The 20,356-nt window shown below is 57.5% G+C and overlaps 1 protein-coding gene across 3 annotated transcripts; it reads left to right on the top strand.

The window, feature by feature from the left end:
• The first annotated feature begins 615 nt into the window (after window positions 1–615).
• Window positions 616–19,594, top strand: SPDEF (SAM pointed domain containing ETS transcription factor). Of its 3 annotated transcripts, none has more exons than XM_030929276.1 (7): window positions 616–1,017; window positions 12,992–13,456; window positions 13,864–13,944; window positions 16,202–16,399; window positions 17,815–17,862; window positions 17,981–18,127; window positions 18,931–19,594. In XM_030929276.1, exons 2-7 carry the CDS (start codon window positions 13,021–13,023, stop codon window positions 19,107–19,109), a joined length of 1,089 nt encoding a protein of 362 aa, XP_030785136.1. In that variant the 5' UTR covers window positions 616–1,017; window positions 12,992–13,020; the 3' UTR covers window positions 19,110–19,594. The 3 variants fall into 3 exon arrangements, with proteins under 3 accessions (XP_030785136.1, XP_010356364.1, XP_030785137.1); XM_030929277.1 differs by lacking the exon at window positions 616–1,017 and adding an exon at window positions 4,303–4,371; XM_010358062.2 differs by lacking the exon at window positions 13,864–13,944.
• Window positions 19,595–20,356: the final 762 nt, after the last annotated feature.

Below are 20,356 nucleotides of genomic sequence, written 5' to 3'. Positions count from 1 at the left end.
TAAGTTGCTGCTGGCTGGTGCCCCACTGCGGGCCTCGGAAAGCGAGCTGAGTCCTTCCTCACCGCCACTGTGTGACAGGTCTGCATGAGGACCCTGTGGGGCATGGAGAACACAGTTCCCACCAGGTCGTGGTTGGCCCACAAGCCTCGGGACCCCTCCCCAGGGTTCTCTGAAGCTCTCTCCATCCCTGGCCTAAGTAGCCAGACAGTACCTCCTCCAGGAAGCCCTCACTGATTTCCCTGGTTGGTGCCCACCCTCAGAGTCCCCTCAGCCCTCCATCAGGGCATGGGTGGCTCTGGATCTCCACTGCTATTCACTTCTCTGTCCCTGGCCCTCAGCTGATCCATCTTAGAACTCCAGCCCTGGACCCACTTGACGTATCTCCGGCACCTTGCACGTAATATGAGCTGAGTGGCTATGCAGCAACCAATGAACGAGTGAATGAGCAAGTGAATGAATGAGTCCCCTGGGTGTCAGGGCATGAATCACCCAGCAAGGAGGGGGAGACCTGCAAGGGTTAACCGGGAGCCTGCCTGTGGTCTGAGGTAAGCAAGGAGTGTATTTGTTCAGGTAAATAAGGAAGGATTACTTATAATGGGAAATCAGGCCCTGGCCAACTCTTCATCTCGCGGCTGTCTGACTTCCTCCCAGCACATTCCTGCACTGTGCCGCGTTCACACTGCCCCACAGACCCAGTCCTCCAAGCCTGCTGCCAGCCCCCTGCAAACTCCTCAGGTTGGCCTTGCCATAGTGCCAGCAGGCAGCCTTGGGCTAGGGGTAGGGGACTCCCTACAGGCACGCAGCCCTGAGACCTCAGAGTGCCACCCTTTGAGGGTGGCCAGGTCCCCAGTGGCCAATCTGAGTGCTGCCTCTGCCACCAGCCCTGCTGGCCCCTGGTTCCACTGGCCCCCCAGATGCCTGGCTGAGACACCAGTGGCCTCAGCAGCCCACACCTCTTCCCAGCCCCTGAAGTTGGCACTGCAGCAGACAGCTCCCTGGGCACCAGGCAGCTAACAGGTGAGTCCAACGGGAGGTGCGGGTAACCTGGCACGGGGTCTTTCCCTGCCAGCTTAGGGGTGGGCGACTGCAGGCAGGACTTGGAGGGAGCGCACTTTGCCAGCTCAGAGCTCATCTCCCTGTCATCAGTGACCCTGTGACCTGGGTCCCTTTACCCTCAGAATTCCCTGCCCCCTCCTCATGTTCCCCAGACTGCTTCCCTGGGCCAACTCTACATGCTGGGTGAGCCCCCTTGCTTAGCAAGGCCTGGAGTACCCCACACTGAGCCCAGTTTGCGCAGCTTGAGGGGAGGCCGCTACGCAAATGCAGAGCCGCAGCCCCTGAGACCCAGCCAGTTCTGCTTGGCTGGCAAAACACAAGCGGCTTCCTGCTGCTGCCAGCCCAGCTGCTCTGCTGAGGAAGGGTCTCCCTGGTGCCAGGCCACCAGTGGGCAGGGGCTTGCTGGAGCCTGATGGGTCAGGGCTGAGGCTAAGGCCGGGTCCAGGTCGGGGCAGGGGAGACAGGTCCAGAACCCAGGAGCTAGGCTGGGCAGAGATGGGCACAGGAAACAGGGGGCGGGGGTCACTGCTGAGCACACTGTCTGAGCCCTTGGACACTGGGGGAAGCGGAGAGCCTTGGGTCCCGGTCTTGACACACAAGGAAAGCAACAGTAGCGGTCCCTCGAAGGTGCTCATTTCTACAATTTGCCAGATTCCTGCAGTAGTGAGAGGAAGTGGGTGGTGGGATGACAGGGTGGGAAGCTGAAGGGCCGGGGCAACTGGGTGCCCCTGAGGCTGACCAAGGTGTGTGTGCGCATGTGTGTGTGTGTGCGCATGTGCGTGTGAGCGTGTGTGTGTGTGTGTGTGTGTGTGTGTGAATGCATGTTGGGGATGGGCAGGCCCAGATCCCTCACCTCACCTATCAGCTGGGGCCACCCAGCAGCCCACACCCAGGCCGTGAGCCCTGCGTAGCCTGTGTCCTTTATGATGGCCATAGGCTTTCTCCTCCTCCTCAGCCAGGGCTGGGACTTGCCTCATTTCCTGCCCCAACCTCCCCAATAAAGCTCCATCTCCCCATCACCAGCTGCTCAGCTGAGTAACAAAGCAAACAGGCGTCCAGGCTGCCCCAGGCCCAAGCTGGTGGGCAGGGATGGGGAGGAGACGCCCCACCAGATAGGTAGGCCCAGGCCATGGTTCAGCCAGGCCAGCTGAGCTTCGCTCCACCCACCTGCAAGAACGGCCAGAGCCAAGGACCCCCAACTTGGATTCCCACCACCCCAAATTCACAAACAAATGGCGGGGGCCATCCTTGGAGCTCCCAGGCAGGTTGGACTGTGTGGAGGAGGTGGTCTCACTGCGTAGGGGACCCACCCTCGCCTTTGAGAGGCTGATAGTGCATTTCCTCTGAGCGAGGCCCCATGAGGGGGGATCCAGAGCTGAAAACTACCAGACTTGCTTATTGCACACTGTCAGCTGTAAAACACTTCGGTTTTCACAAGGACCCTCTGAATTAGACGGACTTCCCTGTCAACCAAGTCTGAGGGAATAGGGCTGCACTCAGTAGTGCTCAGTCGATGCTCAGAAAGTGTGATGCTGGCAGGAAGTGCAAAAACCAGGAGAACCCACTTTTTACCATGAGGTCGTTGCAAGTGTGAAGTGAATGGCCCTGAAACCATTAGAGCAGTTTTGTGCTAAATGACTTGTTGCAGCCTGAGTGTAACCTGGGGAAGTTAATTTAGGCTGACAGGGGGACAAAGACCCTCTAGGTGGAGGGCAAGAAGAAACAGGTGAGGTCGCGCCATGTGGGACCGTGGGTGGGTCACTTTTCCTCACTGTACTTGCAACACCTTGTCTGTGAAACAAGAAGGTCAGACAAGGCTGTTGTCTATTAAAGCAGGCTTCGGCCGGGCGTGGTGGCTCAAGCCTGTAATCCCAGCACTTTGGGAGGCCGAGGCGGGCGGATCACGAGGTCAGGAGATCGAGACCATCCTGGCTAACATGGTGAAACCCCGTCTCTACTAAAAAAATACAAAAAACTAGCCGGGCGAGGTGGCGGGCGCCTGTAGTCCCAGCTACTCGGGAGGCTGAGGCAGGAGAATGGCGTAAACCCGGGAGGCGGAGTTTGCAGTGAGCTGAGATCTGGCCACTATACTCCAGCCTGGGTGACAGAGCGAGACTCCTTCTCAAAAAAAAAAAAAAAGAAAAAAAAAAAAAAAAAAAGCAGGCTTCATGGAGGAGGCAGCCTGGAGCAGGACCTTGAAGGCTGTGTAGGAGTTGGATTTGCCAGCCTGTCTCCTGGGCATTGGGCGGTGGGGAAGTGGGTGGGGCAAGAATTCTTGGTTCTGGCTCCTCCTAGAGGGCAGGGAGGATGGGCGAAGCCTGCAGCTGCCTGGACTGGGCTAGAGAGCAGGACATGGCCCCAGCCTCCCTCATCACCATCCTCAGCTCCCCCCAGACTCCACCCTCTGGCCCACCCCCTCTACTCTCCATCACCTTCTGCTTCTTCCTTTGCTCCCTGGTTTCCTCACCCCATTCCCTCTTTCCTCTTCTCCAGCCAATCCCCTCACCTGCGCCCAGGGCCCCCTTCACATACGCTCAGCCCATCATAAATGATTTCCATTCACCCTCCATCTCAATCTCCACAACCCCTTTACGACATGCTCTTGACACCCCATTTAACACACAAGACAACTGAGCCTTAGAGGGGGCCGAGTCACTGGCCCCAGCCCCAGAGCTAGAGAGCAGAGAGTCAGGGATCAAACCTGGTCTGGGACCCTCTCCTGGTCCCCACCCCCACCCCGTTCATGCCCCACCCTGTGCCCCCAGCCAAGCCAGTGGCCTGTCAGGTGGAACAACTCTTCCCAAAGCAAACTTTGCACAAGCCGAGTTGCCCTGGGCTCTTCCTGACATTTAATGCCAAGCTCCTTCTCCTGGCTAGTTTGCATGTTTTCAGCCTGGGAGGCGCCCCCTGCCAGATTCTGCTCTTCCACCTCTCAGCGGCTGGGGTTGGGGGTGGGTAGAAGAGGGCCTCCAGACTTGGGGAGGGAGAGGCTCATCCTTCCTCCCCAGCCAGGGACCTTAGTGTGACTCTGCTGGGGGTCGGACGGGACCAGGACCTCCCCAGGATTATAACGGCACCACCAGGATAAAGACCCCCCTCCTTCTCCCTCTAGCTCTGGCACAGGGGAGACGTGGCTAGAGAGACTGCCCAGCCCGGGGCTCCAGCACCTGAGACTGGTTGCGGGGCAAGGCCCAGGCTTCTCTGCTCCTGGGGTAGCAAGTTGCTCTGAGGGCCGCTGGGACCTGGCTCCTTCTGCCCCACCCCACACTCTGTGCCAGGACAAAAGGAGGATGTGTCTCTGCTGACACTTCACAGGTGGGAACCAGTCCTGATAGCCCCTTAATAACCCACTCCCGCCCATCTCAACCTTGTTTGAAGCAATTTCTGTTCTTAGCCTGTCAGGACAGTTCTTTCTGGACTTTTCTCTTCTGTGATGTTGGAGTCTTTCACTTTGTCCTAACACCCCTCTCCAAGCCTGGAGGTGTGCTCCAGGGCCTGAGGATCAGGGCGCAGGAACGTTTTTGCCCTTCAGCCCATCAAGATTTTACAGATCAACAACCAGGTGTGTGGAGGGCCTCTGCCTTCCCTGGCCTGTGCTGGGTCTGGAGGGGGCCGCAGAAACACACAAGATAGAGACAGCAGTCACCACTGTAGACACACACCTCTTGGGAGATGGTGAAGCTTTCTCACATCGCTGTCCTGCCTGGTGACTTCAAAATCCAGACACACAGCTGTCTTTATGAGTCCCCATTTCACTGTTGAAGAGGCTGAGGCCGAGAGGATTGGCCAAGGTGCCTCAGGCAGGAGCAGCAGAGCTCTGGTGACATCCCTGTGTCCTCATGCCCTCAACGACCCGGCTGCCTGGCTGGGCAGGGCTGTGGGGAGCAAGAGATCCAGGAAACCTCACGGCCCCTGTCCAGTGGCAAGCTGGGAGGTACCATATGCGGGGCTGGAGGAGGGTAGGGAAGAGGGAAGGTGTTGTGGCCGGCCCTTCGAGGAGTGGGGATGTGCTGGTGGTGGGGGCGTGGCAGCCTTGGTGGGGCCAAGTGGCCTGACTGGGGCGCTGAGAAGTGAAATGTGTTGACATACACATGGGCTCAACCAGGGCTGAAGGAAGACATGAATGGCAATTTCTGGAAATCCCTGAAAGTTGAGCAGAATTGTACTTGCTATGGTGGGAAACTGGATTCTGTCCCCGCCCTGTCAGCACGACTCACTGCAAGCCCCAGGTTTGTCTGGGCCGGGGTCCCTGCTGGCTGGAGGAGGCGGGGAGGTGCTGCTGCTGGGGTGGGAGCCAGGCCTGACGGCAGCTCGTGAGGTGCAGGACAGCCTGAAGCCGGCTCTGCTTCTTCGGAAGGGTGGGCTGAGTCTTTCAGAGCCTCCAGACACCAACTCCAGGGACAGTGGGGGACACCTAGCCACACCCCTCATCCTGCCAAAAGTGTCAGCTATAAATGGAGTATGCCTCTGCTTACAAGGGGAGCCCCAGGTGTCCACCTCTGTGTCCCCACCATCCTTCTTTAAGTCCCCAAAGCCAGGCTGATGGCAAGATTCATGGATCGTAGAATCCAGACAGTGCCCGGGCTAGAAAAGTCCTCACAGATGACCTGGCCTACAGAGCAGGAGACTGAGGGCTGGAGACACCAGGGACTCACCCAGGGTCTCTCCTACAGAGGGAATAGGGCTGGGTGTCACCCGAATCTCCTGAAGTGGAGGTCTTCAGTTCTTTCCAGTCCACATCCCCCTTTGGAGCAAACTCAGCCACAATGGTCCACTTGGGGCTGCATTGGGCCTCTGTACCTCCAGGCCACGGGCACCTGTGCCACCTATACCCCACCAAGGCGACCGCTGTGGGGCTGGGTTGGCAGGTGGCCTGAGCAGAGGCAAAGGGGATGGTCAACAGGGGCGACCTTAGGAGCTAGAAGGTGCCGGGTCTGTCAGCACCAGCAGAAAGGACGGGGAGCCGAGTCTTGAGTTCGAGTCCCTGCTCGCTCACGCATGGACAGGTGCCCCATAGCAGGTCACAGCGCCCTTGTCTGTCAAGTGGGAATAATGCTGGCTGCCCCAGCTGGGAGGGCCCGGCAAAGCAGTTTATTCAGTTTGACCTTCCTCCTGTCCCAGAAAGCGCTGGAGGTGGTGTCAGTGAGGGTGTGTGTGGACACCCGGGCTGCCCACGCAGCGGGGCACAGAGGAGGCGCCACCGATGCAGATGTGTTCCTGCTGCCCGTGGGAACTGTGGGAAGAGCAAAACCACTGGGGTCCCCTGGCCCTCCACTTTGGCTTCCTGTGCCCCGTCCTCCTGCTACGTGGCCCTGCCCCCAGCTTCCCACCCCACAAAGCCTCACCCACTCCCCTATACTTCCCCCCACAGAACCCAACTCCTGGGCCCACTAGCTAGCTCCCTAAGGTGAAACTCACACAGATCAGGGCTCCTGCAAAAGTTAGGGGGACAGGTGGCCTGGACAGGTCTGTGCCCAGAGGAGGTGGGGAAAGCCAGGAGGTCTAGAAGAAACCCACCTCCTCTACTCTCATGCAGAGTCCAAGACAGCAAGGTCTCTCTCACTCAGCCACCGCCCCGCTCCCTTCTTCTACCCTTGGAGACCCTGGGGAAGCAGGTGCTTGGAGATGGCCACAATGCAGTGCTTGACAGAGGGCAGGAGCTGCTGGCCCAGAGGTGGCAGCCTGGGCCCCCTTCCTGGGCAGAGGGGTGGTCTGTCCGGTGGGCAGAGGTGGTGCTCTGGGCAGTGAATGGTGGGCCATAAGGAAGGGGTCTGGCGCATCTCTTGGGTCCAGCTAGTTTGAAGAGCAATTTGAAGGGTGAGGTTGCAGCGAGGTCCTCCCTATGGGAGGGTTGGAGGAGCAGAGAAGGGGTGGGAGGAACGGCAGGGCAAGAGAGAGGCGGGGGCCCTGAGGGGATGGGGTAGGGCAGGGGTCAGGGGGTTCAAGGAAGCCAGACATGCTGCTGTGGCTGGGCCTGGCCGTGGCCTTGGCTGGGACTTCCTGCAGCCTGGGTAGCCCAGCTCTTCTCCAAGGTGCTGACCAGGGCAAGCCCATGTGGCCCCTGCCCACTCTGCATGGCTCCTGTCCTGGCCCCACCTCCACAGCCCCTGACTCCAGCCCATTTAAGGGGGCCCAGAGGCTTGGATGGGTGGAGGGAGGGGCTGACAGCCAGCTCAGTAGGCCACGTGGGAAAGCCAGAGGAGGTCTGTTCCCCGTCAGACCTTCCTCCTGGAGTGAGGCTGGCTGGGGGCTGAGCAGCAGGCCCAGAGTGACCATCTCTGTCATTCCCTCAGCGCTCTTCTCAATGGGGACTAAAGCCGGGGTCCTGGGCTCTGGCTTTGGGTCTCAGGATTGAGGTGGGGGCGAGGGTACATTTACCCCACACCACCCCGCCAGAAGGTAGGGCCTGAGAGCTGGGACCAAGCAGGATGTGGAAGACAGGCTCCAACCCCCACAGCAACCTGGGTCCTTAGCAAAGGCCTCCCAGGTGACTCCATTCCTGGAAACTGTGTGTCGGGAGCTGTCAGGGAGGGCATCTTTTGCTGGTGCCACTTGGGGTGTGGGAGTGAAAACCTGGGAGGCAAAGGGTTCAAGGGGCACATTCCTAGCCCTGAGGGGTGAGAGTAGGCAGAGGGTAGTGGCAGGAAAAGCTGCACTAAATCTCTCATTTTGGGTCCCTCTGCTCTCTTTCCTTAATCTTCCTTCCTGGGGGAATGGAAGGCGCTGAGAGAAGGGGCCCAGGGTGGCTAATCCCCCTGGCCGCCACCCCACCAATCTGCTCCTGTCTCTGGGCCTTGGCCTCCACCAGCTGTTACCAAACTTTCTTTGTCTGGAGTGGGATCCGGGGCCTCTGGAGCAGGAGGGAGCCAGGACACGCTGAGCCTTAATCCAGACATGTGGCTTAATCCAGAAGAGATCAACTCGAGGTTTGGGAGCTGGAGCCATCGCTCAGGAGACAGCAGCCCATGGGGCTGGCAGGCCAAGGCTGTAGGAACGCTGGGGCCTGCCATCTGAGGACCATGGACATGGCAGACACCTGGCACGTCCCAGGACCCTCGGCCTACGGAGCAGTGGCCTGAGTGTCAGGAGGCCTCTGGTCTGGCCCTGGCTGTGCTGTGTGACTATGGGCACCTCCCTGCCATTCTTTGAGCCTCAGCTTTTCCAGTGCACATGTGTCCCCATGGGCAGACCATCACTGATGGATTTAATCCTGGGCTGAATTGCATGGCACAGATGAGGCAAGCCTGGAAAGCCGCAGGAAGGAGCTGTTAGGGAGGGCCTGCTGGGACAGGAGGGCTTTGGGATGAATTGTGATGAGAAGGAAGGGGCGTCTTAGAAAATAGCCACGTTGCACTTTGGGAGGCTGAGACGGGCGGATCACGAGGTCAGGAGATTGAGACCATCCTGGCTAACACAGTGAAACCCCGTCTCTACTAAAAAAAATGCAAAAAAACTAGCCAGGCGAGGTGGTGGGCGCCTGTAGTCCCAGTTACTCAGGAGGCTGAGGCAGGAGAATGGCGTAAAACCGGGAGGCGGAGCTTGCAGTGAGCTGAGATCCGGCCACTGCACTCCAGCCTGGGTGACAGAGCGAGACTCTAGCTCAAAAAAAAAAAAAAAAAAGAAAGAAAAGAAAATAGCCATGTTGTGCCCACAGCACGGGGTGGATATAAAATGCCATTCTCATTAGAGCTTGGATTTGTGGTCACTATGTCAATCCCTGGTTCTGGTCTGGACCCTGCTGCTAATAAGCACATGAATCCCTTCCCCACTCTGAGCTTCCTTGTTCCCATTCTATGAAGCAATCACATAATATATGGCCCCTTCCAGCTCTGATTATCTGGGCTGCGTAGGAGGTGGACTCAGAGGTGGGCACCAGCCACTGGGATGGGGCAGGGGAGGCAATGGGGAGCCATGCGAGATTCTTGAGCACAGGGGGGGTCTGATGAAAGGGTGCTGCAGGGAAATGAACAGTGGGGTGGAATGAACAGCCAAGAGGTGGGGACAGACTTTAGAGCATCAAGGAACCCAGTCAGGAGGTGGGCAGATCCCCTGGGAAGATGGGACTGGCCAGAGCATGAGCCTCAGAGAGAGTGTGGTCCAGTGAGCAGAACCCACGCCTGGTCAGGAAGAACTCCGGGCAAGCTGCACAGACTCCCTGAGCCTCACTGTCAGCATCTATAAAGCAGGGCTCTGGAGTCTGTGTCACGCTGGGGCTGTGGGTAGGAAAGCGGGTGATGTGGGTGAAAGCCCTGGACATGGCACTGGTGCTCACTGCCAGGGGCTCACAGTGCCGTCCTCTCTTCTTCCCTCCTGAGGCCAGCCCAGAACCTGGAGATGCCTAGTTGTAGGTTGGGCACACCAGCCCTGGCTCCCTGACCAGTAAACCAAGCCCCCCTACTCCAGGCCTGGGTTGCTCTGGGGACGAAGCATTCCCCACCACCCCCAATCTGCGGAGAGTCGAACCTTTCCTCCGGCCACACAGTTAACCATTAACTTATTTTTCATCAGGGAAGTGTTGGAGCTAGGACTGAGGCTTGGTGGGGAGTAGATTCCTTGGCATTTAGGTACAGGGCAAGGTCAAGCTGGAATGTAGGGTGTAAAGGGGGAAGGAGCCTGAGCCAGGAGTCAGAAGACCTGGATTTGGGGATTTACCTCTCTGCACCTTGACTTCCCCGTTAGCAGAATAGGGATGAGAGTAAGAGCTGGGCCAGACGAGGTAGCTTGTGCCTGTAGTCCCAGCACTTTGGGAGGCTGAGGCGGGGGGATCCCTTGAGCCCAGGAGTTTGAGACCAGCCTGGGCAACATAGTGAGACCATGTCTCTACAACAGATTTAAAAAATTAGCCAGACATGATGGCGCATGCCTGTAGTCCCAGCTACTTGGGAGGCTGAAACAGGACGATCACTTGAGCCCAGGAGGTCAAGGCTGCAGTGAGCCATGATTGCGCCCCTGCATTCTAGCCTGGGCGGCAGAGCGAGACCCTGTCTCAAAAAAAAGAGAATAAGGCCTGTGCTGCCTTTCTACTGGTGAGGGGACGGATGTGAGGGCTTCGCACGCACTCAGCAAATGTGTCAAGGATGTGTCATTATATCCCTTCCTGGCAAATGCTGCCACCTGCCCTGCCCATTCATCCCCACCGACCCCTCACACAACCATGCCTGAAACACAGAAGCTGCCTCCCGTCCTACCTGTGGCTGAGGCCAAGCAAACAGGAGGGCCGCAAGGGAAGCGAGTTCTGCTTCTTGGAAAAGCTTCTGTCTCCCTGGCATGGCACCCAGGGTGTTGGCAGAAACTGTCCTAACGTGGCAGGCATGGGGGCTCTGGGGATGTGGACGGGGCGGGAGGCAGGCAGGGGGTGATGAAGGAGGGGTGGGGGGCTGCAGAGGGGAGTCCCCAGGGGTGGAGCCACCTAGCGGGTAGGGCATGGGCACCGGCCAGGGTGGGGCCCAGGGGCAGAGCGAGCTGTTGGCACTGCCTGAGTAAATAATGTGGGCCCACAGCACACACGAGTGTTTGCACAGAAGGACTTGAAATGATTCCAGGTCTGCCCTCTGTCCCCCACATCCCCAGCCCCGCCTCGGTCTCTGCCCACCCCACCCCACCCTGACCTTTCCTTCCTTGTCACTTAAAGGAGCCCTTGAATGGGAGAGTTGAAATCAAAGGGAACACCCTTCCCTCCTGCTGGCATTTTCTCCACCACAGGAAGCTGCAGGGCTGCCATGTAACACTGGGAAGGTTGCACTGCACAAGGACGGTGGGCAGAGGGAGCTGAAATTCTACCCGGGCTCCATTTGTCAAGCTATGCTATCCAGGGGGAAGGGATGTCCTTTTCTCAGTTGTGTGAAATTGAATGGGCTAGCTGTGGCCCTACCGAAGTGGAGGTGTCTTCCAAACTGGCTTCTTTCCCTTGTCCCACCTGCAGAAGCAAATGCCAGTTGCATACGGAGGCTGTGCGGGTCAGTCCCACAGGGTAACTGGAGATGGATCAGGGAGCCCCCTTCCCCGCCCGCTGTCCCAGTAGGGCACCATAAATGTCACCGTTAGAGAGGATTTCAGTGCTTTGATTAAAGCCTTCCCCCACACTTCCAGTTGCCTTTAAAGCAGAGATCCTCAAATTTGAACATGCGTGAGAATCACCCAGAGGCCAGTTAAACCAGACTGTGGAGTCTCCCCCAGAGCTGCTAATGCAGTGGTTCTGAAGTACCTGAGAATCCAGGTTTCTAGCAAGCTCCCAGGTGGCGCTGGTTCTGCTGGCCCAGACAGCACATTTTAAGAACCACCGCTTGAAAATATAAATAACCCTTGAGAAAGGACACAAATTAACTTGCCCTGAACAGGTTGATCTGCTCCTTTCCTCCTCCCTAACTGGTTTTCTGTATTATTAGGAGTGTATATCTGTTGGAAATCTTCTGCCTCTGGCTTGATGTATTCTTTGTTTTGTTGTTGTTGTTATTGTTTTTGAGACAGAGTTTTGCTCTATCGCCTAGGCTGGAGAGCAGTGGCACGATCTCACCTCACTGCAGCCACCTCCTGAGTTCAAGCGATTCTCCTGCCTCAGCCTCCAGAGTAGCTGAGACAGGAGAATCAGGCACCCACCACCTGCCCAGCTAATTTTTGTATTTTTAGTAGGGATGGGGTTTCACCATGTTGACCAGGCTGGTCTCAAACTCCTGGCCTCAGGTGATCCTCCCGCCTCTGCCTCCCAAAGTGCTGGGCTTACAGGCGTGAGCTACTGTGCCGGGCCTGTCTTGATGTATTCTTAAGTCTCAGGTCCCCATATCATTACCATCCCAGAATATCCTGGGGTATCAGTGCTTGCGCACCTCTCCAGTCCCCCTTCTCACCCAAACTGTGCACTCTGATATGGGGTTCAGGGAAAAGGGCCTGGGCAAAACCAAGCCTGGGCGGCCCGTGGGGAGCAAGGCCTCTGACTGCTTGTGTTGAGGCCAGATGGTTCCCCCTGGAGGGCCTTGGGGCAGCAGTGAGGAGCAGGTGGCTGAGTTGCTAAGGGTTTTAGGTATTTCCTGGAGCCCTGCCCCATCTCGCCACCACCCCTGCTCCCCCTGGAAAGCCTGGCATGTGGCACTGCCTCCGGGTGGCCACATGCTCCTCCAGGCGTCGGGGATAGTAGAGGGCTCTGGGAGCTGGAAGGGGCCCTGGGGGCAGCACCTTCCAAGGGAGGATAAGGGGAGGTGGGTACCATGCACCAGCCTGGGGTATGGGGAAGGGGAGGTGGGTACCATGCACCAGCCCGGGGAATGGGGAGACGCACACCCGTGAGCTCTTGCTCAGAGGCCACCTCAAGAATGCTGAGTTTACTTAGATCCCCCAGATAGCCCCGTGGGAGGGCAAGGGCTGGCCAACTGCCCGGCGTGTGGGAGGGTTTCTACCCCATCACACCCCCGCCTTGTTCCTCTCTTCTCTCCCCTGCTGGTGAAGATGATGGCCACCTTTAGGATGGTGGCCTCTGCCTGCCACCTCCACTCCTATCCTTGTCAAAGAGCAGAAGAAAAACAAGCTTTGCTACAGCAGGAAAGATGTGGACATTGAGGGCCCCTTGTCCCCACCTCAGTTTGCTCATCCGCCAAATGGGGCAATCATGCCTTCCATTGTGAGGGCTGAATGAGGTCAGGAACCTCCGAAGGCTGTTTTAAGCACAGTGTATGTGCTTTGCTGTTCCCAGCCAGCCTGGCTTCCTTGGGGATCGAGGGAGCGATCCATTTCCAGTCCTGCACCCACTCCTACCTTGCTGTCTTTCCCAGACAGAAGGCCTGTCTGCCCAACCATGTCCTGGCTGCCCATTGACCCGGAAGCCCCGAACTCTGTCCCAGGCCCAGCCCACTGCTCCACAGGGCCCCTCATCCCCATAACCAGCTTAGCGGCCCCCACAGGGATGGAGAAGCCGTCAAACCTGAGTCCTCTTTCATTTCCGTAGACACAGCCGCCAGCCCGAACAGCAGCGGCATGGGCAGCGCCAGCCCGGGTCTGAGCAGCGTGTCCCCTAGCCACCTCCTGCTGCCCCCCGACACAGTGTCGCGGACAGGCTTGGAGAAGGTGGCAGCGGGGGCAGTGGGTCTCGAGAGACGGGACTGGAGTCCCAGTCCACCCGCCACGCCCGAGCAGGGCCTGTCCGCCTTCTACCTCTCCTACTTTGACATGCTGTACTCCGAGGACAGCAGCTGGGCAGCCAAGGCGCCTGGGGCCAGCAGTCGGGAGGAGCCGCCTGAGGAGCCTGAGCAGTGCCCGGTCATTGACAGCCAAGCCCCAGGGGGCAGCCTGGACTTGGTGCCCGGCGGGCTGACCTTGGAGGAGCACTCACTGGAGCAGGTGCAGTCCATGGTAGTGGGCGAAGTGCTCAAGGACATCGAGACGGCCTGCAAGCTGCTCAACATCACCGCAGGTGAGCCCTCTCCCTGTGCCCGCTTCCGTAAGAGGGGTCACAGGCAAGGCTGAGGTTGCTGAGGTGGGTCGGGGTACTGCTGGATGGACTCTGGCCACCTCTGGCCCAGCCTCAGGCAGCTTCGGGGATGCTGGCACTTCTACACAGTCAGCTGTGAGCCTGGGCTGGGAAGGTTTCTATCCATCTCTAGTGTCCCAACCATGCCAGCCTAGTGTCCCCACTAGTAGGTGCTGAATGATATGAATTCAAGCTCTGTGCCCCCCCACCTCCTCTTGGACTCTGCTCTCCCCTCATTCACTCTGCTCCAGCCACACTGGCCTCTTTGTTCCCACAACACTCACTACGCTGCTGCTTCTTCAGCCTAGAACGCTCTTCCCCCAAATATCTGTGTGGTTCACTTCCTTCAGGTCTTGGCTCAGATGGCACCATCCGCATGAGGCCTTCCCTGACCCCTCCATTAAAATTGCTGCCCATGAGCACAGGACATGGTAAAGAAAACAAACAAAAAATGGAAACAAATAAAAAAGAAAGAAGAAAAATTTCTAAAATTTCTGCCCACCCCCCTACCTTCTGTTCCCACCTGCTTCCTCTCATAGCACTTACTCTCCTCGGAAGTGCCGCACCATATCTATTGATCTCACTCACTCTCTGTGTCCTCCACTGGAATGCACACTCCACAAAGGCAGGGATTTTCATGTGTTTTGTTCATCACTCCATCCCCAGATGCTAGGATAGCACCTTGAACATAATTGATGCTCAATAAACAGTTGTTCAACAAGAAGCATTTCTTCCTCCTTCTTCCTTCTTCCTTCTTTCCGAGACGGAGTCTCGCTCAGTCGCCCAGGCTGGAGTGCAATGGTGCAATCTCGGCTCACTACAAGCTCTGCCTCCGGGGTTCATGCAATTCTCCTGCCTCAGCCTCCTGAGTAGCTGGGACTACAGGCGACCACCACCACGCCCAGTTAATTTTTGTATTTTTAGTAGAGATGGGGTTTCACCGTGTTAGCCAGGATGGTCTCCATCCCCTGACCTCGTGATCCACCCACCTCGGCCTCCCAGAGTGCTGGGATTACAGGCGTGAGCTACTGCGCCCGGCCTCTATTTTTTTTTTTTTTTTTTTTTTTTGACAGGATCTCGCTCTGTCACCAAGGCTGGAATGCAGTGGCGTGATCTCAGTTCACTGCCACCTCTGCCTCTGGGTTCAAGCGATTCTCCTGCCTCAGCCTCCTGAGTAGCTGGGATTACAGGTGCCCACCACCACACCCAGCTAATTTTTGTATTTTTAGTAGAGACGAGGATATCACCATGTTGGCCAGGCTGGTCTCAAACTTCTGACCTCAGGTGATCTGTCTGCCTTGACCTCCCAAAGTGCTGGGATTGCAGGCATGTGTTACCTCTCTGGGCCAAAAAGCAGTTCCTAATATGCCAAGCCTTATTCTAGGACTGGGGAATTGAGTGGCGAACAGAACACAAAGTCCCTGTGTTCATAGGGCTGACATTATAGTGAGGGAAACAGATCACAAATAAATAGAGAAATGTGTCACTGGTCTGGTGGGACGAAAGGCCCCGATGAGGAGGGGACCTCCCAGGGCCTGGCATACATGTGTCTGTCAGCCAGACCTGGAAGGCGTGATGTCCCTCGGTCTTCAGGCCCTGACACTGTAGCACTCAACTCTGTGCACCTTTCCCTGGGAAGCAGGGGTCTTCACGCATTCCTCAGGCCTGGCCCCTGGCCCCAAAGCTGCCCCTTCGATGTCCTCATTTGAAGCTGCTCCTGCTGATGCCCCAGTCCTCCAGTTTCCCAATGCCCATGCCAGGCCAACTCCAGGAGTTCTCCCACAGACCTCCTCCCCACCCACAGGCTAGGGAGGCCCTGCTCCCTGAACAATGGGAACAGAAACAAATGGCTTTGACCTCGGGGAGGAAAATGGGCTTATTAAGTGGGGGCAGCCCAGCCTGCAGATCACTCAGCTGGGACACTGGCTGGACCATGGTGTTCACTTGGAGGCCCTATTGTGACCATGCCCACCAGCCTATCCCCCACCTATAGGCCTATGAGGCTCACCCCAGAGGAGCACCCCAGGGGGATATCTAGGACCTAGCCGAGGGCTCCCCTCCTGGCCTCTGGGGCCTGTGGCTGCCCCATGACCACCCTGTGCCCTGCCATTTACTTATTTAACACGTGCATGGAGCAGCTCCTGTGCATCCAGCCCTTTATTCCGTGGAGGACAAGGGGATAGAGTGCCCTGTGCCTCAGTTTCCTCATCTGTAAGATACAGGGGCTGGAGGGAATGGTGGGGTTCTAAGACTAATTCCCAGATGGGTGTTTCTCTGGTTCCTTAAGGGGTTTGGGAAAGGCAAGAAGTACCTGATGGAGAAGCCCAGGTGTTTCTGGTAGAGTGTCACTGTCCCTCCGGGTCGGGGGCTCCCTCGAAAGGTCCTTTGGAGAGGCTGGAGGGATCTGGGAGGATCCAAGGCCTGAGTGATGTGGGCAGTATAGATGCACCAGGTTACCCTGCCCTGAACCAAGTTCATTTTTTAGGGCCCTGGTTCCTTCCTCTCGTCCCACTCTCTTCTTGGGTACCCACTTCCACAGGGGCCCTCAGGGGCTGACCTACACCCACCCCCAGGAGCACAAGGTCTCAGGCCACAGGTTCCCGTGGGTGCCCCATCACAGTAGGGGGGGCCATATTTGGGGTGGTGCTCTCAGGCCACCCCTGAGCTGAGGGGATGCCTCTTGCCCAGATCCCGTGGACTGGAGTCCCGGCAATGTGCAGAAGTGGCTCCTGTGGACAGAGCACCAATACCGGCTGCCCCCCGTGGGCAAGGCGTTCCAGGAGCTGGCTGGCAAGGAGCTGTGCGCCATGTCGGAGGAGCAGTTCCGCCAGCGCTCGCCCCTGGGCGGGGATGTGCTGCACGCCCACCTGGACATCTGGAAGTCAGGTAGGATGTGGCATGGGTGGCAGCAGCCTCTCTGAGGCTCCAAGCCAGGGACAGGATGCTGGCCAGGAGTTTGCTCTCTGCTGGGGCAGCAGCCCCTTGGCCCCCAGCTGGACTCCACTCTGAATCTCAACCCCAGTTTGAGCTGCCTCCTGGATCCTGGTGCACTCCTCACCCCAACCCACTCCCAGTCCTGGTCAAGGCCCGAGAGCTGTGGGACAGAGCACCTGGGAGGTTAAAAGGTAGAAGTCAGACTGTGAGGATGCAGGGTGTCAGAGCTGGGGCAACCATGGATACTAGGAAGTCCTTTTTCCTTTTAAAATTTTGTTTTTTGTTTGTTTGTTTTTTATTAAATAAGTAATAAATGTGCATGTTATAGAATAGACCATAGTGAAAAGCAGTGTACCATAAACAGTTTCTCCCTCCTGCTCCTGACCCCCAGCTTCCAACCCCCTCCCTAGAGGCAACTACTCTTACCAGTTTCTTGAGTATCTCTCCAGGGAAAGTCTATGAATATTCAAGCACATATACATATATTCAGTTCTTCTTCTTCTTATTTTTTTTGACATAAATAGTAGCAGAGTATTACACTGCTCTGCATACCACAGTATGTCTTGGGTATTGCCCCTGTCAGTCTGTACACAGCAGCCCTGTTTTAATTTTAGTTTTTGTTTTTTGAGTAGGGTCTTACTCTGTTGCCCAGGCTGGAGTACAGTGGCACAGTCACAGCTCATTGTAGCCTCGACTTCCTGGTTTCACTGGATCCTCCCACCCCAATCTCCTGAGTAGCTGAGTCTACAGGTGCACCACCACACTGCTCACTTTTGTATTTTTTGGTAGAGACGGGTTTTCGCCATGTTGGCCAGGCTGGTCTCAAACTCCTGGGCTCGAGCAATCCACCCACCTCAGCCTCCTGAAGTGCTGGGACTACAGGCATGAGCCTCCACGCCCGGCCTGCCCTAAGTTTCTAATGGCTGTGCGTCAGCCCGAGTGTCTAAATTGTCTCAATCTCATTGGGCACCCACTGCTGGCTGCACAGGGCCGGGTGCTTTGGAGGAGATGGTGCCTGCTCGATGAGTCAAGGAGTAGAAACAGGGCCCACTCATATGACCCTGTCAGAGACCAGTGCCCTGCCCCAGCCCCAGCAAGCCCCCATGTCAGATGTCCTCATCTGAACAAGCGGATGCATGCAAGCCCTCTATGGCCCCTCCCAGCTCTGAAATCCTGAATTTTCTTCCAGGAAGCAGCTTCTTGTAACCAGCTTGCCTCCCCAGGTTGGCAGGAGGCAGGGACTGTGGCAGGGAGCCTCAGGGGCAACCCCCAGCCACAAAGGGGCTCCTGTGGCCCCACAGTCCCACCCAAACGCCTCCCCTCCTCCACCTGTCCTGGGTCCCCAACCCCCTCTCCTTGCCCTGCAGCGGCCTGGATGAAAGAGCGGACTTCACCTGGGGCGATTCACTACTGCGGTGAGCCAGGCAGGGGCAGGGTGGGGGCGGGGGCTCGGGTGGGGTGGAGGAGTGGCTGCCACTGAAGCAGGGACTGGCCTCCCCTTCCCACTCACTGCCACCCTCCCTGGCCACCCAGCCTCGACCAGTGAGGAAAGCTGGACCGACAGCGAGGTGGACTCGTCATGCTCCGGGCAGCCCATCCACCTGTGGCAGTTCCTCAAGGAGCTGCTACTCAAGCCCCACAGCTATGGCCGCTTCATTAGGTGGCTCAACAAGGAGAAGGGTGAGCAGGGTGCCCAAGGGGCACTGCAGGGCCAGTGAGCATGGAGGTTGTGGGGGCTCCTGCCAGGCACTGTGCATGGGGGCAGGGGCGGGCGGAGGGGTGAAGCTGATCTCCACCTTTGTCCTGGATGCCAAATACGCAGCTCTCATGAGATGGCCCTGGGGGGTCTGTGTGCAATTCGTGTCCATATCTGTCTCCTGCTAGACTCTGTCTCACTTAGGAGCTTTAGTACAGCACAGCTCCTGGAACGAGCTCCAAATCGACTCTCCCTCCACTGTCTCGTATTAATTAATCCCGCCAGAAAGGCCTGCGCAGGCCGAAACTGCCTGGGAATAGCAAAGATGTTGTTTCAGGCTTGGGAACCACAGGGACGCCTGTAATGGGGGAGGAGTGCTCTTGCCAAGTGAGCCGTGGGCACTGCTGGGAGCCACACAGGACTTTGGATTAGGGCATGCAAACCCCACACAGGAGCAGAGGCTGGCAAGGGCCAGGCCTGCAGGCCCCAGGGAACCCACTAAGGTACACAGACTCACCTGTGCCGGGAAGTTTGTGACTCCAGAGTATTCTCTGCCATTCACTGGGCCCTGTGGCACCTGCTTTGCACACATCTCTTTAACCCTCACCACAACTGCACCTTGAGAGTAGGCATTCGGGTCCCAATACCCAGCCCCGCCCGAGCAGAAGGAGGCCTCTGCACGGGGTCTCTTGGTTTGCCATGAGGCTGACCTGGTGGTCTGCGTCTTTCTCCTTCCTGCCAACTCACTCAAACCGCTGGCTCTCTCGGGGCCCTCCTACTCTTCCAGGCATCTTCAAAATTGAGGACTCAGCCCAGGTGGCCCGGCTGTGGGGCATCCGCAAGAACCGTCCCGCCATGAACTATGACAAGCTAAGCCGCTCCATCCGCCAGTATTACAAGAAGGGCATCATCCGGAAGCCAGACATCTCCCAGCGCCTCGTCTACCAGTTCGTGCACCCCATCTGAGTGCCTGGCCCAGGGCCTGAAACCCGCCCTCAGGGGCCTCCCTCCTGCCTGCCCTGCCTCAGCCAGGCCCTGAGCTGGGGGGAAACGGGCAGCCTGCTCTGCTGCTCTGACCTTCCAGAGCCCAAGGTCAGGGAGGGGCGGCTGCTGCTCTCAGGGGGATATGGGCCCTCTGGGGCCTTCGGGACCCCAGGGCAGGGGTGCTTCCTCCTCAGGCCCAGCTGCTTCCCTGGAGGACAGAGGGAGCCAGGGCTGCTCCCCAACAAAGGACCCCTCCACCTGCCTCTGACCCCAGCATTTCCAGAGCAGAGCCTACAGAAGGGCAGTGACTCGACCAAGGCCACAGGCAGTCCAGGGCTCTCTCTGCTCCATCCCCCTGCCTCCCAATCCGCACCACACCTGGCACGGTGCAGGGAGACATCTGCACCCCTGAGTTGGGGAGCCAGGAGTGCCCCCAGGAATGGATAATAAAGATACTAGAGAACTGACATGTCCCAGTGTCTGCGCCGTGAATGGCACAGCCCCAAGGTCATCAATGGTCAAATGTGGTTGTGGTCACAGGGCCTGGAGTAGTCAAGGGAGGCTTTCTGGAGGAGGTGGCTTTGGGCTGAGCCTAAAGGGAAAGGGATAATTGACTGGTGGATGCTTCTGGGAGACAGATAGTGAGGCTTCAAAGTCAAGGAGGGGCTAAAACAGCCACCTTATCTTCCCTATCCCTGTTCAGGCTGAGAAGCGGGTGGTGAGGCTGGTGCTAAAGAGGTTCTTCATGCAGGACCCAAATGGGGAAATTATCTTTCACATCCTTTTGCTCTGTTGCAGAGCAGGGCTTTGCAGCTAACATGGTGGAAGAGAGGTTGGTCGGCTCCCATTTCTGTTTCCTGAAGGCCTCAGCAGTACCATCTGTGAAGACGTGAGCTCCTGTGAGTGGGTGTGAGACCCCCGTGCGTGATGGAAGAGGGCGTGCATTGGTGTCTGTGGGCATGCTGGGGGTGACCAGGACCCGCCACCCACTCTCCTGGGCAAAGCAACTCATCCAGCTTCCTCCCACTTCCCTCCCATTTATCACCCGGCTCAGTGTCCTTATGGTCTACTGTGCCAGATGCTTTGTCATTTATCTTCCCAACAACACTATGAAGTAGGGGCCACTCCCCCATTTTGCAGATGATGAAACCGAGGCTCAGAGTGGTTCAGTGACTTGCTGATGGTCACACAGCTGATCGACAGAATAACTCATACCTGTCTTTCCACAA

Source organism: Rhinopithecus roxellana, chromosome 4 (assembly GCF_007565055.1).
Source record: "Rhinopithecus roxellana isolate Shanxi Qingling chromosome 4, ASM756505v1, whole genome shotgun sequence".
In the NCBI taxonomy this organism is placed as follows: domain Eukaryota; kingdom Metazoa; phylum Chordata; class Mammalia; order Primates; family Cercopithecidae; genus Rhinopithecus; species Rhinopithecus roxellana.
This window is presented reverse-complemented; position numbering and strand designations above follow the sequence as displayed.

Coding starts and splice junctions, on each gene's coding strand:
- SPDEF (XM_030929276.1), top strand. CDS start 13,021: ATGGGCAGCGCCAGCCCGGGTCTGAGCAGCGTGTCCCCTAGCCACCTC. Junction 16,400..17,814: donor CCTGGACATCTGGAAGTCAG/GTAGGATGTGGC, acceptor CTTGCCCTGCAG/CGGCCTGGATGAAAGAGCGG. Junction 18,128..18,930: donor GTGGCTCAACAAGGAGAAGG/GTGAGCAGGGTG, acceptor CTACTCTTCCAG/GCATCTTCAAAATTGAGGAC.